We start from the raw sequence: 17,544 nt of genomic DNA, 5'->3' as shown, positions 1-17,544 counted from the left end.
TTTTTTCTGAATAAAAGTATAACATCCATATTTTTATTCAGAAAAAGAAAATTTGAAAAATAATATATAGACATATGTTTTATTTGCACCTCAAATTACGTGAAAAAAGTCAAAGGGGCATGTATTGTGGGACGGAGGGAGTACATCACAGATTGCTTGCGGAAACAAGGAGCAGAATGCTGGAAAGTTACGTAACATATTCCTTTTATATCATAGATTGCTTCGATAGATATGCACGAAGCGGGACTCAAGAGGACAAAATAAAAAAGTTTGCTAAGAAATAAATTTCGAGAGGGGTGTAATCGAGTCGAATTGAGTTGAACACTATCAGGACTTAGCTCGATTAAAAAGTTCGGGGTTTGAGATCGAACTCGAGTACAAACGAGCCATTAATTTTAAGCTTGAAACTCGAATGATTTCACAAAATATTAACAAAAACTCGAAACATGATGGTTTAGCTTGAGTTCAATCCGATTAAATATATAAAAAAGATAAAAAAGAATTAAATATTTTATATAATAATATAGAAATAATATAAAAATAAATATAACAATACAGGCTCGATTAGGCTCGCTAGGCTCACGAATCGAGTAATAAGAAGCTTGAACTCAGCTCGGTAAACTATTCGAATAGCTCGAGCTCGGCTCGATTATTTTCGAGTCGAATTCAAATATTTTACGAGTCGAGGTCGAGCAGCTCACGAACTGTTTGGCTCATTTACACCTTACTCGAGATTAAACGACGTGTTCTCGTATAGTAGACAGTAAATATATATGTTGAGGCGGTTGATAAAGATAGCTCCAAATGGAGTTGAGTTGATATGGATGCGAATACTAAACTAAGCGGTAAGTGTTAAAACCAAAAGAAAAAGAGTAAACAATGATTGAAGTAAGCAGGCAGGCGGAGAATAGAGATGCTGGTTTGATTATTAAAGCTTGCAAGCTACGACCACCTTTATACCTTTAAAAAGAAGCAAGCCAAAACGAGTACTCTTAAGTCTTAGCAGTAACCTACAATACATTAAAATACTTAAAGGTGGTTCCCATTAGTCCGGCGCGGCGGGTATATTACTAGTATTACAACACAAAAAGCTAAAATCAAACTCAAAATATTCCAGATCCACCACCACCATCTGGGGTGTTCCATTAATCCATAAATACTCCTACATTGCACTACATTCTAGGGCCTTGCAGCAGTAGCGGTATATATAAAGAGGAAAGTAACAGAATTATAGTCCACATAAAGAGGAAGAAAGTGATTAAGCTGGTGGATCATCTTTTTGTTTGCTATTAATCGTGTCTCCTTCTGGCAAATTAAAAAAAAAATAAAAATTCGTGTATCTTCTGTCTTATTCACCACCATACCAGACAGACTGCTGTTTCTTCTTCCTTCTCCGCCCACCCATAAGGTATGTGCATCTTTTCTCCGTTTGACGTAACTTAAAAGAAGTGCTTATCGCTTATTACTAGTTATGATGCTTATGTGCCTAACTCTCAAGTCTCAACCCTGCTTGCATTAAAACTTCTCTCATGTCTCCTTGTTTAGACAAAAGATCCATCTATACATATATTACATTCATTAGATATATAACATATTGGATGTTTTCTTTCAACAACATTGATTTAGAAAAAGTAACATATGCCAACGAGTAAAGTAAAAGAAAACACCACCATCCAAAAAATATATAATAAACATGTGAGTAGGGACTTCCTCAGAAATGAATTATATTTGTTTCTTTATTTGAAATTATGAAAGATGATCATTTTATTTTCACAAACTGCTTCGAACATCAAAAATTATAAATAATGTACAAAAATAATTTATATATAATTTAAACAATTTCATGTGTTGTGATTATTCCCAAAAGCCAATTTGGATGATCTTAATTCACATGTCTCGGTGAACACCCAAGAATGTCCAATGGGCATTTTGGCAACCTCTCGATGACCTTGTTGAGTTAATTTTGATTTAGATTTAAGCTAAACTAATACTCCCAGACTCAGTTAAGTGTTTATTTTTGGAATAAAAGACTTAATCACAATTTTTAAGATTCTTATATAGTTTTATAAATTATTATATTTTTCATTTTTTCTGAAATTAAATTTTAATTTATTATTTATAAAATGAAAATTTTAAAAATAATTTATAAAACTATATTTTATACAACAAAATTAATAAATATAAATCTATTTAATATAATTATTATCTGGTAATTATTTTAAACAAGAACTCTAAACTTTGAAATGTGGATTAAACATCGATTCTCATAATGTAGTTTTAGAATTTGAAAGTTACTGTATCTCTATCAAATGTGGTTTATTATATGATTTATTTTTTTTTATTAAAAAGTAGATCTAGTGATATAATAAATTTTTAAGTAAATAATGTGAACTAGCACTCTAAAAGTCTAACCTCCTGCTGCCCAAGAAAAAAATTGAGTTTAAAATGTTTGCCACTGACCAGTTCAGTGAGAACTCGTGATCAGCGACGACTAGCGATAGATGAGGAGCAGTATATTAGAGGATCTGTTCAAACCTGATTTCACTCTAGACTAATGCTCACATTTTTTATAGAAGTCGTTAGTTGACAAATGAGTGACTTAATTAAATGGTAATTAATGTCCACATTAATTAATTAAACAATTCCAGTACTACAAGTATTTTTTCTGTCACTGAACCCAAAACTTATTTGGGGCTCTTTTTTCAAATCTTAATACAGGGTATATGATTGAATTTACTCACACAATAATAACGAAATCTCGTATATGTATATATATCATCTAATTAAAAATCAAATTTTATCCGGAAAAGGCTTTATTTTGAAAAAGAAATTGAAGCAAAATTTGGATACACAGATCGTTTGTTACACTAGCAGCACTAAATTACTTACTAGTTACTACTACTGTGGTGCGGTGCATGTAATTATACTTTTCATAACTGATTTACGTTTTCATAGCAGTTTCATTATAGGTATAGGTATTTCTTAAATTTCTAACAACAAAGGATCCAAACTTTGAAAATTTCTATCTTGCTTTACATGTTTGAATTTGTTGTGTTTATTTGATGAACTAGTTGTCATTCATGTTTGAGTACAAGTCAGTAATATTTTACTGTTTCAGCTTAGATGAGAAGGAGCTAGTGGGATAAAACATCTTTTATTCCACCAGCTCTATGCAACTCAGTATTTGATGCTACATTGTCAACATTAGACAAGAACATCTCAATGGAAGGCGATACAGAGAGTGTGAATGACCGTTATGCGAAGCTCATAGGAGATTCTTGGTGGGCTCAATTTCGCCGTGGTTCCAACCCTTGGATGGCTAGATATGTCTATGGCTTGATGTTTCTTATTGTGAATTTACTTGCTTGGGGGATACGCGATTATGGCAGAAGTGCTTTTTCAGAAATGAAGAGTATGAATACTGCATTCTTGAATTTGGAAGGTTTATGCTTTTCTATTGGAGCTTTAATTTGTTTATGATTTGTGATTGTAGGATTAAAAGAATGTCAAGATGGGGAGGATTGTTTAGGTGCTGAAGGGGTTCTAAGAGTGAGTCTGGGATGCTTTGTATCCTTGCCAATTTATTTTCATATTTTTCACTTTTTTAAATACATTTAATAAATCAGAAGCATCAATTTGTTCTAAGCTTTTGAATGAGTTTGATCTTGACAGTACATTAGATTTTCTATTTCGTGATGTTTCTTTGTACTGCTGGTGCCAAAAAATTAAATGAGCGTCAGGACTCGTGGCATTCTGGGAGGTGGCCTGTTAAGGTTGTCTTACTCATCTCCTTAATGGTGCTTCCGTTCTTTGTTCCTTCAGAAGTTATTCAAGTCTATGGTTAGTTTTGTTTCCCTTCAAGCTGTTAAAAATGATTAGGTTGCGATTTCTTTCCATTTGCCAGTTGATCTGATAAATCTTTTGTTTGACAGGGGATATTGCACATTTTGGCGCTGGGTGAGTACAAATCATCTTCGTTTTTTTCAGATACTGGAAATTTGCTGGGAGTGTTATGTATGATCTTTTACATTGTTATGCAGGGTGTTTCTAATGATTCAGCTTGTCAGTATTATCAGCTTCATTACATGGCTAAATGACAGTTTTCAGTCAGACAAATTAGCTGAGAGATGGTGAGCTTCTTCTTGTAAAAACTAATGCAACTAGCTTTTCTACACAAACAGATACCTGAAAAAAAATAATGTATGACAATTTCGCTCAATTTTATATTAGTTTTGAGTATATAATGTGTATTTGTTCAAGGTTTCCATTCCTCCCTCCATTCCATTTCTAGCAACCTTAACTAGAACTCAATCATTTCATAGAGAATTTGCTTTCACTCGTATTTTTCTAAATATTCCCTCCTACTTGTATAGTTTCTTTTCTATTTCATTGATTCCATTCCCTTCTCCTTGACCCTGACCACAAACACAACAGTAGAGACTATAGAATACTTGTCATCTGCACACGCATCAGGCAAAAGCGGCTAATTTGATTCAGATGCAGTGCAACGAATAAAAGTAAAGCTTCATTAATGTTTTTTAGCTACAAATATATCTTGGAAACTGAGACAAGCTTTAAATTGCAGCCACATTCATGTGATGTTAGTTGCTACTAGTGCATATGTGATATGCATATGTGGGATTATACTGATGTTCATCTGGTATGCCCCTCAACCATCTTGTCTCCTCAACATTTTCTTCATCACCTGGACCCTAGTACTTCTGCAACTCATGACTAGTGTGTCGCTCCATCCCAAAGTAAGTTTTACAGTTTGTTTGCCCATCTGCACCAGCTTGTCCCGAGTCTAGCAGCTCACTGTTTCGTGATTGCATAAACAGGTGAATGCTGGTTTCTTGACCCCTGGACTTATGGGCTTGTACGTCGTGTTCCTTTGCTGGTCTGCAGTTAGAAGGCATGTAACACATCATCATTTATAGCTGTTTTTTCATTTTTAATTTCTTAATTTATATTTTGTAAGCTCAACTTGTAACACATTATTCTGCTGCAGTGAGCCACCAGAGGGAAGATGTACAAAAGATACAAACGCGGGGCCTAAAGGAGATTGGCTATCCATAATTGTGAGTAAGAATTTCTCTGAGTTCATCGTGTTTGAGATATTAATATGATTATTGGCAAATAAAGAAGTCCATGTGTTTCCAGAGCTTTGTGATCGCAGTGATTGCAATGGTTATAGCAACATTTTCAACAGGCATTGATTCAAAATGCTTTCAGGTCAGATCACTTGGCCTTTCAAATTAATTAAAGCCTTTCACCCAACATGTCAAGATAGAAAAGTATTAATTTGGTTAACCGCGTTGCAGTTCAAGAAGGATGAACCCGAGGAAGAAGATGAAGTTCCATACGGCTATGGATTCTTTCATTTTGTGTTTGCAACTGGAGCTATGTACTTCGCGATGCTACTGATCAGCTGGAATACAAAACATGTCAGCCAAAAGTAAGTTCCACATTATGTATACACACAAGCAAAGCAATTTCTGTCTTTAGCATTACTCTATGAAACAGGATTACAACACAAGTAACATAGCATCTGTTGTCACACAGATGGACAATTGATGTTGGGTGGACAAGCACTTGGGTTAGGATTGTAAACGAGTGGCTGGCAGCCTGCATTTACAGTAAGATATCTATTCAAACTACAACAGTTCCGGATTCTTAACATCTCAAACAAGATTGTTATCACGACTAACCGCGGTGCTTTTTGCAGTCTGGATGGTTGTGGCTCCGGTTATCTTCAAGCACACAAGAGCAGCTGAACTACCGGGCGCAGTTTAACACTTCTTAAAGACTCATCAAGAGATACTAACAAGCAACTACATGCCTGACAAGTGAGAAGTATTGCCATTAACACTTTGATTATCTAGAGGCATTCCTCTGCTTATACTGTCAACAAGCATAGCTACTGCAGCTGCCATGCAATGTAAATATAACAATAGCACATGTTAAAACCATTCATTCAATACATCTAACTTGATTATATGATATTCTTGAAATCGCAAGCACGGATAATTATACAACTATTCTCAGAAATTTTCTTACATCTTATTCTACACATTAATTATATGTTGATGTTGATGAACAGAATCATATTCAAGGAAAAGACCAAGAAGCTCATAATAAGCTTAGTTCCAAAAGCTTTCTAACTCTATACTGTCCAAGATCACAACTGCTATGAATTTTATTTAAACAAAGCATAACTTACATAAAGTACTATTTGTACATATATGCTTTACAAATCTGTCCAATAATAGAACTTACATCCAACCACACAATAAAGGAAAGTAAACTGCAAACTCAAAATGCTGGAGTTAAAAAGTTTTCAGTGAAAGCTAAAAATTATACAACTTTTTGGGTGGCGGCATCACCACAAATCACCGACCAGAATAATATATACTATGAACCGCATGGTTGCAAGGTCCCTGTGGTGGTTCTGTGCGCCCTACTAATCCTAACTGCTGTTGCTTTACATTTTTTCATTGGTACCACACAAGTTTTACAGAGAGAAAACTGACACCAAACCGGGCACAGATGCAACAGAATTGCTACATCACTTTGTAACAAGAAAACAGCCAAAAATTTCCATCCAGTTATCCAAGTAAACAAGATGGTGCTTTTTCCTAAGATTGGGTGTGAAAATGCAGCCTTGTTTCTATTTATCCAAACGGGTTTCCTCCCGAAGACGAGAAAGTATTCTGGGGAACAGGGCTCGCATATAATGCTCCAGGCTGCTGATTTGGAGCAGGAGAGCTAAAAGCAGCTGGCCCAAAGCCAAAACCTGCTGCTCCTTGGTGCCTGCAAAAGCCTAAATCTGTCAAAAAGCAAGAACAAATAGAAAAAGGAAACACTTTATAGTACAGTTAATAGATACAATGTGTTTGTGCACTGGATGAGCTATTAAGTACAAATTCAGCAGCCAGAGTATACAGTTCATGTTTTAACTTTAAACTAAGTGAATTGGAAATTTGACAAATTATGGTCCTCCCTTGCAACAGAATAGAAATATCATAAAACAAAGCCAAAGTTTTACCAATAAAACACTAATTTTAAAAAGTTTTCCGACAATTAACAGGCAGCAAAACGACTCCATCTGTGTACTGCCCAACTTTGAACGTATCTTTCCTGATTTACCCATCATTGTATAATTTTTTCAATTCTGTCCATCTTTTTGCAAATAGAATTTTCAAAGTAGATGAGTCCATGTATTCACTCCCTCTACTTGCATTTGCATTTATTGTAAGTATCACTACAAGATATAAAATCAAGATGATGTATCGATCCTTAAAAGTGTATTATGTGACACGAAACTTGAAGTTTCAATATATAATGCGAAATTAACCAATGTTTTAAACCAAAAAAATTGAAATTTTAAACTTAGAGAAATTTGACAACTTAAATAAACATCTTAAAAATATTTCCTATGGTATTGAGGTAGACTATGAGTGTGTTCCGGTCAGCTTTAAGCTTTAAGCGCTCTAAGTTGTCATGCGACGTGTTTTATACACTTGCATTTTTGAGCTTAAAGCTAGATTTAGTTCATAACCATTTGACGTGTTAAGTGCCTTTGGGCCTTGAGGCACTTTTCTTGAACTTAATTTTCCTTCTCAAATCAAACTCAAATATAAACCATTGTCGAGTCAGTGGACTAATCACGATCTAGTTGCCAGTACTCAATCGAGTGGTAAATGGGCAGCGACAACTAATTCTATCGACTAGCTGAATGTGTGGAAGGCAAGCAACTAGGCGACTGGGCAGTCGACCAATAACTATGTTATAACTTATAACAAAGACAATGTTTGCCCAATCAAAAACTCCCTCTGTCCTGTGTTTTCTTGTCCCCCAATCAAAACCCGCCTTTGATTCAATAATAATAAATAAGCTATATGTTACCCAAAAAAAAAATATTGATGTTCAAAAAAATTAACAAATTTAACATGTAATTTACCATATTAACTTAAAATGGGCAACCTTTTTGGAACAAAGAAACAAGGAAATGAGTACTAGAAAACAGGTATGGAGGGAGTACTAAAGTAAAAAAGTTTTCCAACAATTAACAGGCTCTTAACGACTCCGTTTTTGCATTGTGAATGCATCTTTCCAAATCTATCCATCCATGTAGATTTTCCCCCATTCTACCCATCATTTTGTAAATGAAGTTTTCAACATATATGAGTCCATGTAATTTTATATGACTCCCTTGACTTGCATTTGCATGTATGATAAGTATCAGTGTAACATATGAACTCAATACGATGTTTTCATACTTGAAACTTTATTATGTAACAAAATATTTATGTTTAACATATAATGCAAATTTGAACATTATTTTGACTCAAAAAAAACATGAAATTTTAAATTAAACAAATTTGACAAGTTCTATAAAAGCATGTTCGGGAGAGCTTTAAGCATGTTCGGGAGAGCTTTAAGCTGCCTTTAAGTTGTTATGTGACTCTTGTGACACTTTTTTTGAGCTTAAAGCAAGATGAGTTCATAATCATTAAGTACCTTAGAGGCGCAATGTAACTTTTTTCAATTAATTTTGTTTCTCACATCGAACTCCAATATAGACTAGTCGCTCAACTAGTTGACCAAGCGGTAAATGGGCAGCAACTAATTCTATAGACTAGTTGAATGTGAGGAAGTCAGACGACTAAGAGACTGAACATTTGACTAGTAACTATTTTAGAACAAAGACAGTTTTACCAATAAAATATTAGAAAGTGTTTCCAACAATTAACAGGCTAAACGACTCCACTTCTCCCCAGTTTTTAACGTATCTTTGCTAATTTTCCCACCATTTTACAATTTTACCTATTCTACCCATCTTTTTGTAGATAGCGTTTAACGTAAATGAATCACTGTAACTTTATATTACCAAGTTGACTCGCATTTGCATGTATAAGTATCACTGTAACATATATACTCAATATGATGTTTGATACTTACAAGTTTATTATGTAACCCAATACTTAAAGTTTTGATATATAACACAACATTGAGCATAATTCAAAATGCAAAGAAAACAAAGAAAAATTTCAACAAATTTGACAAATTAAATAAAAATCTTCAAAATAAATTCTTACAGTATTAAGGAGATTATCAGCGTGTTTGGGGCAGCTTAAGCTGCCTCAATATGCTTTGAGTTGTAATGTGACGTGTTTGTGTACACTCAAATTTTAATTGAAGCTAGATTAAGTTCATATCATCAAGTACCTTTGAGTGTTGAGGTGCATTTTCTCAACTTACTTTTTCTCACATCAAACTCAAATATAAACCATGGTTGTTGAGTCAACTAGTTATTAGAGCAGTAAATGGGCAGTGACTATTTCTATTAATTTGGTGAATGTTAGAAAGTCGGGCGATAGAGGACTAAGCAGTAGACTAGTCAAACGCTTAGTCGACTAGTTTATGGTCAATATTTACTAATATGAGGAAAAAAAACATATGTAACCCTAAAGAGAGAGCAGCCCAGATTCATGTTCTAAGAATTCTGCCCATTTTTATGATTTAAAAAAATTCTGCAGTCCAGTAAGAGTACCATTCCCTCTGTTTCCTACAGTCGAACTGCTACGTTTTTCTGCAGTTAAACAGCGCCATTTTTTAGCAACTCTCGCTGCTATGCATTCTGGTCTTTTTTTCGCAATAAAACTGCTATATTTACTTTAAACTGCATTAATTTATTTTCATAAATTTGCAAGTTGCATTGTTAATTATAGTCATTAAACTTTTGTTTCATTAAAATTATAAAAAATTACAATTTCATTATAGTTGTTGCTCGTAGTTATAACATAATCACAATTTACAAGTACATTACTTCCTTATTTTCCTACACATTAATAAGCATTTTCTACAAGTCTTCATCCATGGGTTCTGAACATCATGATAGTCATCAGAAACCTATATTACATCAAAGACACACACACACACACATATTATATAATATCCTACTTTTTTGTCCACTGTAATAATGATGGGAGTCAGAAACCTATCATACACTATGTTACTCTGACTCCGGTATGAAGTGTTGGACACGACACATATCCAAGTGTCGAACTCGAGAAAACTTAAAATTGGGGACACTAGGACAACGTCCTATTTTTGGGACACTGGCATAATACATGAATAAACAAGAATTGTAAGTAGATACCTTAACAAAAGTAACTATCAAGTTATGATCAAAACAAATTTGTAAGGAATTTTGCAGATTAGGGTTCTTCTATGTTGTTTTTTATTTTTATTCTTTACTTTTTGTTTTTTTTTGTTGGCATTATATATTCAACTGAAATGTGGTCTTTAAGTTGGTCAAAGTGCCCACATTTCAGTCAAAGGATCCGGCACGGGATAAGTGTCGTGTTCGATTGTCCACGTGTCGAACTCAAATACAGATACGACTACCTAAACAGAACATTCAGAGTGACGTAAATCATACATCACACACACACACTAACACTAACACTATATTTAATTTTAATATTATCTTAATTTTTTGTTCTATCAATTTGCCTTGATTTGTCACCATGACAGACAACCTCGTGTTTGATTTGTATTTTATACTATTATTTTATGTTTCACATAATGGTTAAAAAAAATTGTTCAAATTTAACTCAAAGCTAGTAAATTTTATTTTTAAGCTATAAGCAAGTTTTTTTAAGTTAAAGTTAATCCAAACATGTCATATGTCATGACCCTAGCCTCACCTCCCCCACGTATAATAATTTTTGTAATTAAGAAAAAATTATATAAAAGACTTCAATTCTATAGAAACAAACAAAAATAGTGGCACTTCAAGTGATATATATCATCGTTGCGTAACATACTAGCATTTGACTGTCTAGTCTTCATGCAACTAATGACACTCATTCATGTTGGTATTTAAATTACAAAAAGATGGGTAAAATGGTAGAAATGTTAAACAGTGGGTATATTGGGAAAATTTGATTCAAAAGCAAGCAACATGGTAATCGAGTCCTGCTAAAGTGGTATGAAACAGATGTGAATCAAACTCAGGAAGAAGAGTTACCTGGGTGGAAAATTTGATGTTACAGGTTGCCCCATGTATGGACCTGCTACGCATTTAGAAAAATACAATTAATAATTGTGCATAAGATTAGAAACCAATCATTTAAATATAACTATTACTTGGAGCGACTGATGATCCATAGGTTTGTGCATGAGAACTCATCCCCGTTTGATTAGAGTATTGGTCCGGCATCCATGCTGGTGTAGTAGTGCCAAAGGTGGAAGAATGTGGTAAACCTGTCGGAGCTGCAACACTTGGTAGAGCACCTTGCAACGGTAACAGCGAAGGGAACTACATAACATCACAGCAATCTTTAATACATCTAACAGAATACTCTAAATCAGAAAAGGGGTTTTCAATGACATTTGCTAATGAAACCATGATGTGATACTATGTGGCGCTAACTAAATATAAGGTTAGAGAGAGCCAAAATTTATGACTAAATAATAACAATATAATCAAAACAAAAGTTCAAAATAAATTTGCCAAAGTTAAAATTTTTTTTGGAAAAAAACAAAGAAAAAGGAACTAACATATAATTCCCTGAACAAAATAATACAACAACGATATATACACAACTAAACTTGGTTTAATAAGAACATAAGAAAATGAAATAAAAAAAATGCTAATAAAAACAACATATAGAATTATTTATTAACAAAAATGTATATTAAAAACTTATTGGCATACAACATATTTAAAAAATATAACAATAAGTATATAAATAACAAATTGAATCAAATATTAGAACGTAGCAAAAGATATTATTTATTCATATATAAAAGATATCTTAAATTACTCAACATACAGTAATGTCACACACTTCTCAAAACAAAACTGTGAGACTCTATTTCAGGCTAGCTGGCAACATAGGCTGGTTACAACATTTCTCTGCCAATGATAGTATAGATACTTGTACTAAAATTAATGTTATGCCACTGGCTTATAGTAGTACCGGAGATGCCTGAGCTGGGGTAGGTTCACTGTTGAAATCAAATGGATTTGAAGATATAGATGGCTGAGTATATGTAGGAACAGGCTGCAAAAAAGCAAAAGAAACCAATGTCACTTCAGTACACTCCAGTAACATAAAATGCAAAAGAAAGTCCATGTGTCTTAAACTATTCGATACAATTGTATTTTAAACCACCCACCGCAGGAACGTTATACTGCATGTTCAAACCAAAATACTGCATATTAGAACCAAGCCCTTGAGAGGGACCTGTATGCCAGCCAGGCACTGGAGCCGGAAAGGTCGAATAGTTCGCAGTGAATAAATCCTGTAGATAATATACAGTAAGATAAGGGTATGATATCGTCAGAGCCAGATGTTCACATTAATTAAAATACAATCAAATAAAGTAACAACCTCAGGCAGTTCCTTTTTTCCAACACTTCTGGTTTCCACAACGGAAGGTTGTGCCAGAGATCCAGAAATGGCCTCCAGAGGTCCTGAATCAACTCGAGATACCTGTAAGTTGAAACATCAGCACACATTTGTGCTTTTAGAGTTATGAATTTATTTAATAAAAAATAATTCGCACAAAGATTGAACCAAGTTAATAATGTGATCATGTAGTGACAAGTGACGGAGGAAGAAACTTGTAATTTACAAAGCACACCTGCACGCCTAAGGGTCCACCTGGTACAAATGGTTGAGCAGGAGGCTGACTACCAGGAGTAGGATGTGGAAACGGCTGGTGATTCCATTGCCCTCCAGCAACACCGAGAAAGAAATCAGCAGTCTGCCCTGCTGCAGCTGAAGGAATTCCACCAGAAGGGACCGCCAACGAATTACTTGCCGGTGCAACAGGTCCAATAGTACCAATATCAGTTGCTGACACATATCCCACAGGCATTGTTGCATTAGTCGTTGACAACACTGACATGTTCCCCGATGTTGCATTCGCTGATGCAGTAGCACTAGTCTGTCCAGGAGGTGCTGGGACCATCAAGTCTGACAGAGCAGATTCCAGCACATTGGCATGTGATGGGGCTTGAGATACCTTTACCTCCGCAAAGGAATCAAAATTAGCCCAATTGTCATTCAGTGTTACTGTTGGCGCTACACTATTTGCAGGAGGTTCAGGAACTGCATCAAAATCAATTAACGAACTTTCCACTTTAACTTCAGCCGGATTCCCAGTTGAGGATGCCAAGCTACTAGATGAAGCAGTCCTCTGTGAACAGAGTGATGAGGTGTAAATTATGTGATAAACATATCCACTCCAATTTGGCCCACATCTTTGACAATATTTCAATTTACTAATACAACATGTGTTCTCAAGAGGAAAATTCATACCTGAGTGTGCAAGGATGCATCGGCTGACTTGCCACCATTAGCCTTTGGGGGAGGTTCAATCACCCTGAGAGGAGAGACATTTTCTCCCAAAATATCTCTAACAGGGCGGACCATGGGGGGACTAGATGAATCCAGATCTCTTTGGAAATCAGGTGAAGTAGCCTCAACTTTAAGACCTCCATTGCCTACTCTGCCATCCTCAGACTTCTTCCCATTTCCAAATCTATCATCTCGCCTCCAGTCATTGACTATCTCTGTACGGGCAGGACTTCTTCCATAATCACCATCAGATCCTGGACTTCTTCTTTCATCGTAACTACTTCTGTAATTCCGATCATCACTACGCCCACCAGGACTTGGCCTATCAGTGTAACGGCGTTCATATGTGTCATTAAATGGTGGGCTTCTAGACCCACCTTGATATGAATCCATCTTCTTGTTTTCACTGAAGTCATCCGCATCCCCCTGTATATGTTAAAGTTAACAGAAATGATAAATATCGAAGTAGCAACTTCACTTGTCAGAACATGTCAAAACAAAAAGATATGCCACCATCACATCAGAAGAATTTACTGATTTTGGTCGATATATGTAGTACTTGCGATGTTAGCTGATGAATTTACCTACGGGCTACAAGACAGAAACATTTCAAAAACCACTGAAAAAGAAAAAAGATTATCATACCGACTTGGCTCTTGGAGGCTTGTTCAAGCTTCTCTCACCAGTAAATTTTCTTTCCACATACACATGTTTGATAAAAGTCCGGAGTCTCTCAACGTTACTAACAGCAAGAGATAAAAAAATTAATTACAGTATTCAATGAAAAGGTAGTGCCCGGGGAAGGGGGTGGGGGGTTTGTCATAGATACATTATAGTAACCTGCTATCAGGCAGAGAGTTACGCTCTGGGTCCCATTCCTTGAGATATATTTCCTTCGCACTCTGTAAATATTGAACAGAAAAATGATATGATGAACTGCTTATGGATATTGAATACTGTAAAATACATTATGCAGGTCCTGATAAAAAGATTCCATACATACCGCATTGCCGCCTCCTTGAAGGGCACTAACTTCCTGTGAAGTGAACTTGGCCATTGACACTGACTTCACTCGATGAGTAAACTCCCGACTGTTTGCATTCCAGTCCAAAATTAATGTCAGAAAACTATGGGCATGTGTGGCCAATCATTTTGGATGAAAATAAGTACTTTTTTTTGGATGAAAATAAGTACTTTTTACATAATTTTTTTAGTATTAAGTATTAAAAAAGTACACATTTACATACTTTTTCAGAAAATAAGTGACTTATTTCTGTGAAATAAGGTAAGCCAAACAGGGCCTATATAGGTCTTCAGTATACACTACAGACTAAAAAATTCATAAAACTGTTCTTCTGTTATTTACTTGTAAATTCGGCTTAATTTTTTGCAAACAAATGAAAACTTACTGTATTCCGCTACAAGTGGTACAAATGAATGTCCAAAAATTTGTACACACATACTGTGGTCCCTGCTTAGCAAAAAGAGAAAAATTCATCACAATTCATATAACAAGTTACTAAGTCTGGTAGCAAACGAAGTTGAAATATTAAAATATATTAACTATTGTGATTCAAACTCATTTATTTAATAGGCCCATGTTATTACTTTCTTGATACTTTTTGGTTAAACACATTTTTAAAGAGTTTTCCACTTCCAGTAGTTACTTTTTGTATTTGCCATTATTTCCAGCATTTTCTGACTGAAAAAGAGTGAAAGGAGTTTTTATATTTCTTAGTAAAATACTAAATCAAGTACTTGTCTGGATTCGTGATACAGAAAGTTTCCCTACCAAAATAATATTTGGGATGGACACAATCTTTCTCAATTTTGAAACAAAATTAACTTCAAAAGATATAAATTTAAACAAAATAAATGTAGACTCCAATAATCTGCTAGAAAGGCTGATGGTGGTGCCAGGAAGAATTCTGCCAAGAAATGATAACCATGTAATCATTTGACTAAACAAGGTTTCCCTCCAGAGTAATTTAAGTTTCAATTCTTGCCACTTTCCTGGATATTAAACCTACAAGAATAATCACTCAATATATCTACACACTCCTCAAATTTGAGTTTCTATATATGCGTAAAATTGCACTAATCAGCCAGCACAAACACACACCATAAGTGTATATAGAAGGGACTGCAGTTACACTTAAACTTGTATATTAAAAAAGCAAGACCAACTTTGTACTCTCAAAACAAAATCTATCTAAAATTATAATTTTAAAGGCCTGTGACAAAGAAAACAACGAAAATGTAATTGAGTATCTTTTTTACCACCTCCGGGCATGATCAACCACATTGCCACCGCAGACGGAGGGAGGGGGGGTCTATTAAGGGCCTAAAATTGTTTTGACATTTTTTCACATAAATTTTGCGAAATTATAGAAGTGCCCCCTTAAAATTTGAGAATATAATAGTGTTATCCAAGAATTTGCTTGGTGCCTTGTGAAAAAAGAACATCCTAGATCTGGCCCTAAACACAACTGACTTTCATACATTAAAAACTTAATCAAATGTAAAAATGCTGTCTTGATAAGACTATACTGTAAACATACACAACCAGAAGAGATTTAAAACCACAGACAACAAACAAATGAAACAACAGTCGAGTAAACAGTAAAGCAAAGGAATGAAAAAATACGAATTCATACCAAACTCTTGCAGTTAATACATCTGCGATTATCTGGCAACTTGAGAAGCGACCGAATAATTCTCTCGTTTTTCTCATCCTCCTTTCGATTAGACATTGTAAACTCAAAAAACCCCAATCAAAACCCTAAGTTTGACTAGAAAAAGAGCACGAATCAGATCAAATTCAAAAGAAAAACCTAACAGAGAACAAATAAAAATGGAAACTTGAAAACAAATGAATCAGATCTAAAGCACAATTGAAGTAGAAAGTAACAGAAAGACAAATAAATCTACACAGAAAAAGTTACCTCAAGGCGGAGTTGATGATGGGATTTAGAAAATGTGATTCTTTCTGGAAACGTCGGCTATGTACAGCTAGATTCACAAAGGAAAGGCGTCTATATATATGATGCGTATATTAAAGAAAAAATGTGTAGTGTATATTTGTGGGTGGTCCGGGAAGACTAGTCATTTACTGTCCTAGACTATTCATTTACTGTCCGTCCTCAATCTACTGGAGTAGTATTTTCTTAAGCCCATCGCCTCCCTGCCACCTCTTTGCTAACTCCACTACAATATCAAGAGACAAGGTATGTTTGGGTCGATGTTTTAAAAATCGGTAATCGAAGTTAATCGGTGGAAACACCGTCCTGGAATTAATCGAATAATCAGGAATTATTTTATATCAATTAAATATTATTTTTTTAATTATATATATTAGCTCTTAACTTGTGCGAAACACGGGCAGTTATATAATTCGTAATTTAATTTTTATAATTTAAATTGTAACATCATTTTATTAGTATTTTAATATTAATGAATTGAACTTTAATTAAATTATATTAACCAACGGATTATATTTTCTCTCAAAAATTTAGTTTTTACAATTTATTATCTATTTAAAAATAATTTTTTGTTATTAATATGGGATAATTTATTATTTAATTAATTTTAAATCATATTTTTCATATTTCATATATCTTCATATGTATGAGAAAAAGATATTTGTCGTGTAATAGATTAGAGTTAGAATAAATTATGTAATTATTCGTGCTTGTATTGAAAAAAATATTCAAAATTATATATTTATAATTTTATTTTATCGTCATTATAATTTTTTTAATGAAATAATAAAGTAAGCCGAAGGCTCGAAAGTTATATGCCTGTGGTGTTTTGGATCGGTTTAAGACTTATTTTTATTATGAGATAGATTTTTAGTGTTGTAGTTTATTTAAAACTTGTACTTATAAGAGATAGATTTTTAGTCTTATAATTGTTTAAGACTTGTACCTATTAAGAGATAGATTTCTAGTGTGATTTTTTTGTTTTTACCAAGATAATAATATAAGAATGACTAAAAAACATGACCAAACCAAAAAACATAAACAAAATTTAGGCCTGCAAATTATACCCATGTTGGCTTATTATAGTATAGTATAGATATTATAGATTTATAATTTTATATAATTAAAATAATAAATATAGATGTACCACAAATAAAAAACACACACATGCATATATATTAGCACGT

The 17,544-nt window shown here is 34.1% G+C and overlaps 2 protein-coding genes across 4 annotated transcripts; one reads left to right on the top strand and one right to left on the bottom strand.

The window, feature by feature from the left end:
- Positions 1-1,263: 1,263 nt before the first annotated feature.
- Positions 1,264-6,089, top strand: LOC108194181 (uncharacterized). 2 transcript variants are annotated; one of them, XM_017361097.2, is made up of 13 exons: positions 1,264-1,408; positions 3,119-3,412; positions 3,494-3,567; positions 3,681-3,840; positions 3,933-3,957; positions 4,041-4,130; positions 4,586-4,757; positions 4,839-4,912; positions 5,009-5,078; positions 5,161-5,232; positions 5,322-5,455; positions 5,563-5,636; positions 5,726-6,089. In XM_017361097.2, exons 2-13 carry the CDS (start codon positions 3,223-3,225, stop codon positions 5,791-5,793), a joined length of 1,203 nt encoding a protein of 400 aa, XP_017216586.1. In that variant the 5' UTR covers positions 1,264-1,408; positions 3,119-3,222; the 3' UTR covers positions 5,794-6,089. The 2 variants fall into 2 exon arrangements, with proteins under 2 accessions (XP_017216586.1, XP_017216587.1); XM_017361098.2 differs by having other exon boundaries at positions 1,271-1,408; positions 3,124-3,412.
- An 80-nt stretch (positions 6,090-6,169) lies between these two features.
- Positions 6,170-16,593, bottom strand: LOC108196082 (probable ADP-ribosylation factor GTPase-activating protein AGD14). Of its 2 annotated transcripts, none has more exons than XM_017363181.2 (14): positions 16,322-16,593; positions 16,034-16,168; positions 14,786-14,847; positions 14,380-14,467; positions 14,217-14,278; positions 14,022-14,118; positions 13,338-13,802; positions 12,658-13,215; positions 12,405-12,506; positions 12,190-12,315; positions 11,991-12,074; positions 11,155-11,326; positions 11,036-11,078; positions 6,170-6,810 (listed from the first exon to the last, which is right to left on the bottom strand). In XM_017363181.2, the coding sequence occupies exons 2-14, from the start codon at positions 16,127-16,129 to the stop codon at positions 6,672-6,674; spliced, it is 2,094 nt and encodes a 697-aa protein (XP_017218670.1). In that variant the 5' UTR covers positions 16,130-16,168; positions 16,322-16,593; the 3' UTR covers positions 6,170-6,671. The 2 variants fall into 2 exon arrangements, with proteins under 2 accessions (XP_017218670.1, XP_017218669.1); XM_017363180.2 differs by having other exon boundaries at positions 11,036-11,081; positions 16,322-16,463.
- Positions 16,594-17,544: the final 951 nt, after the last annotated feature.

Source organism: Daucus carota, chromosome 7 (assembly GCF_001625215.2).
Source record: "Daucus carota subsp. sativus chromosome 7, DH1 v3.0, whole genome shotgun sequence".
NCBI lineage: Eukaryota > Viridiplantae > Streptophyta > Magnoliopsida > Apiales > Apiaceae > Daucus > Daucus carota.
This window is presented reverse-complemented; position numbering and strand designations above follow the sequence as displayed.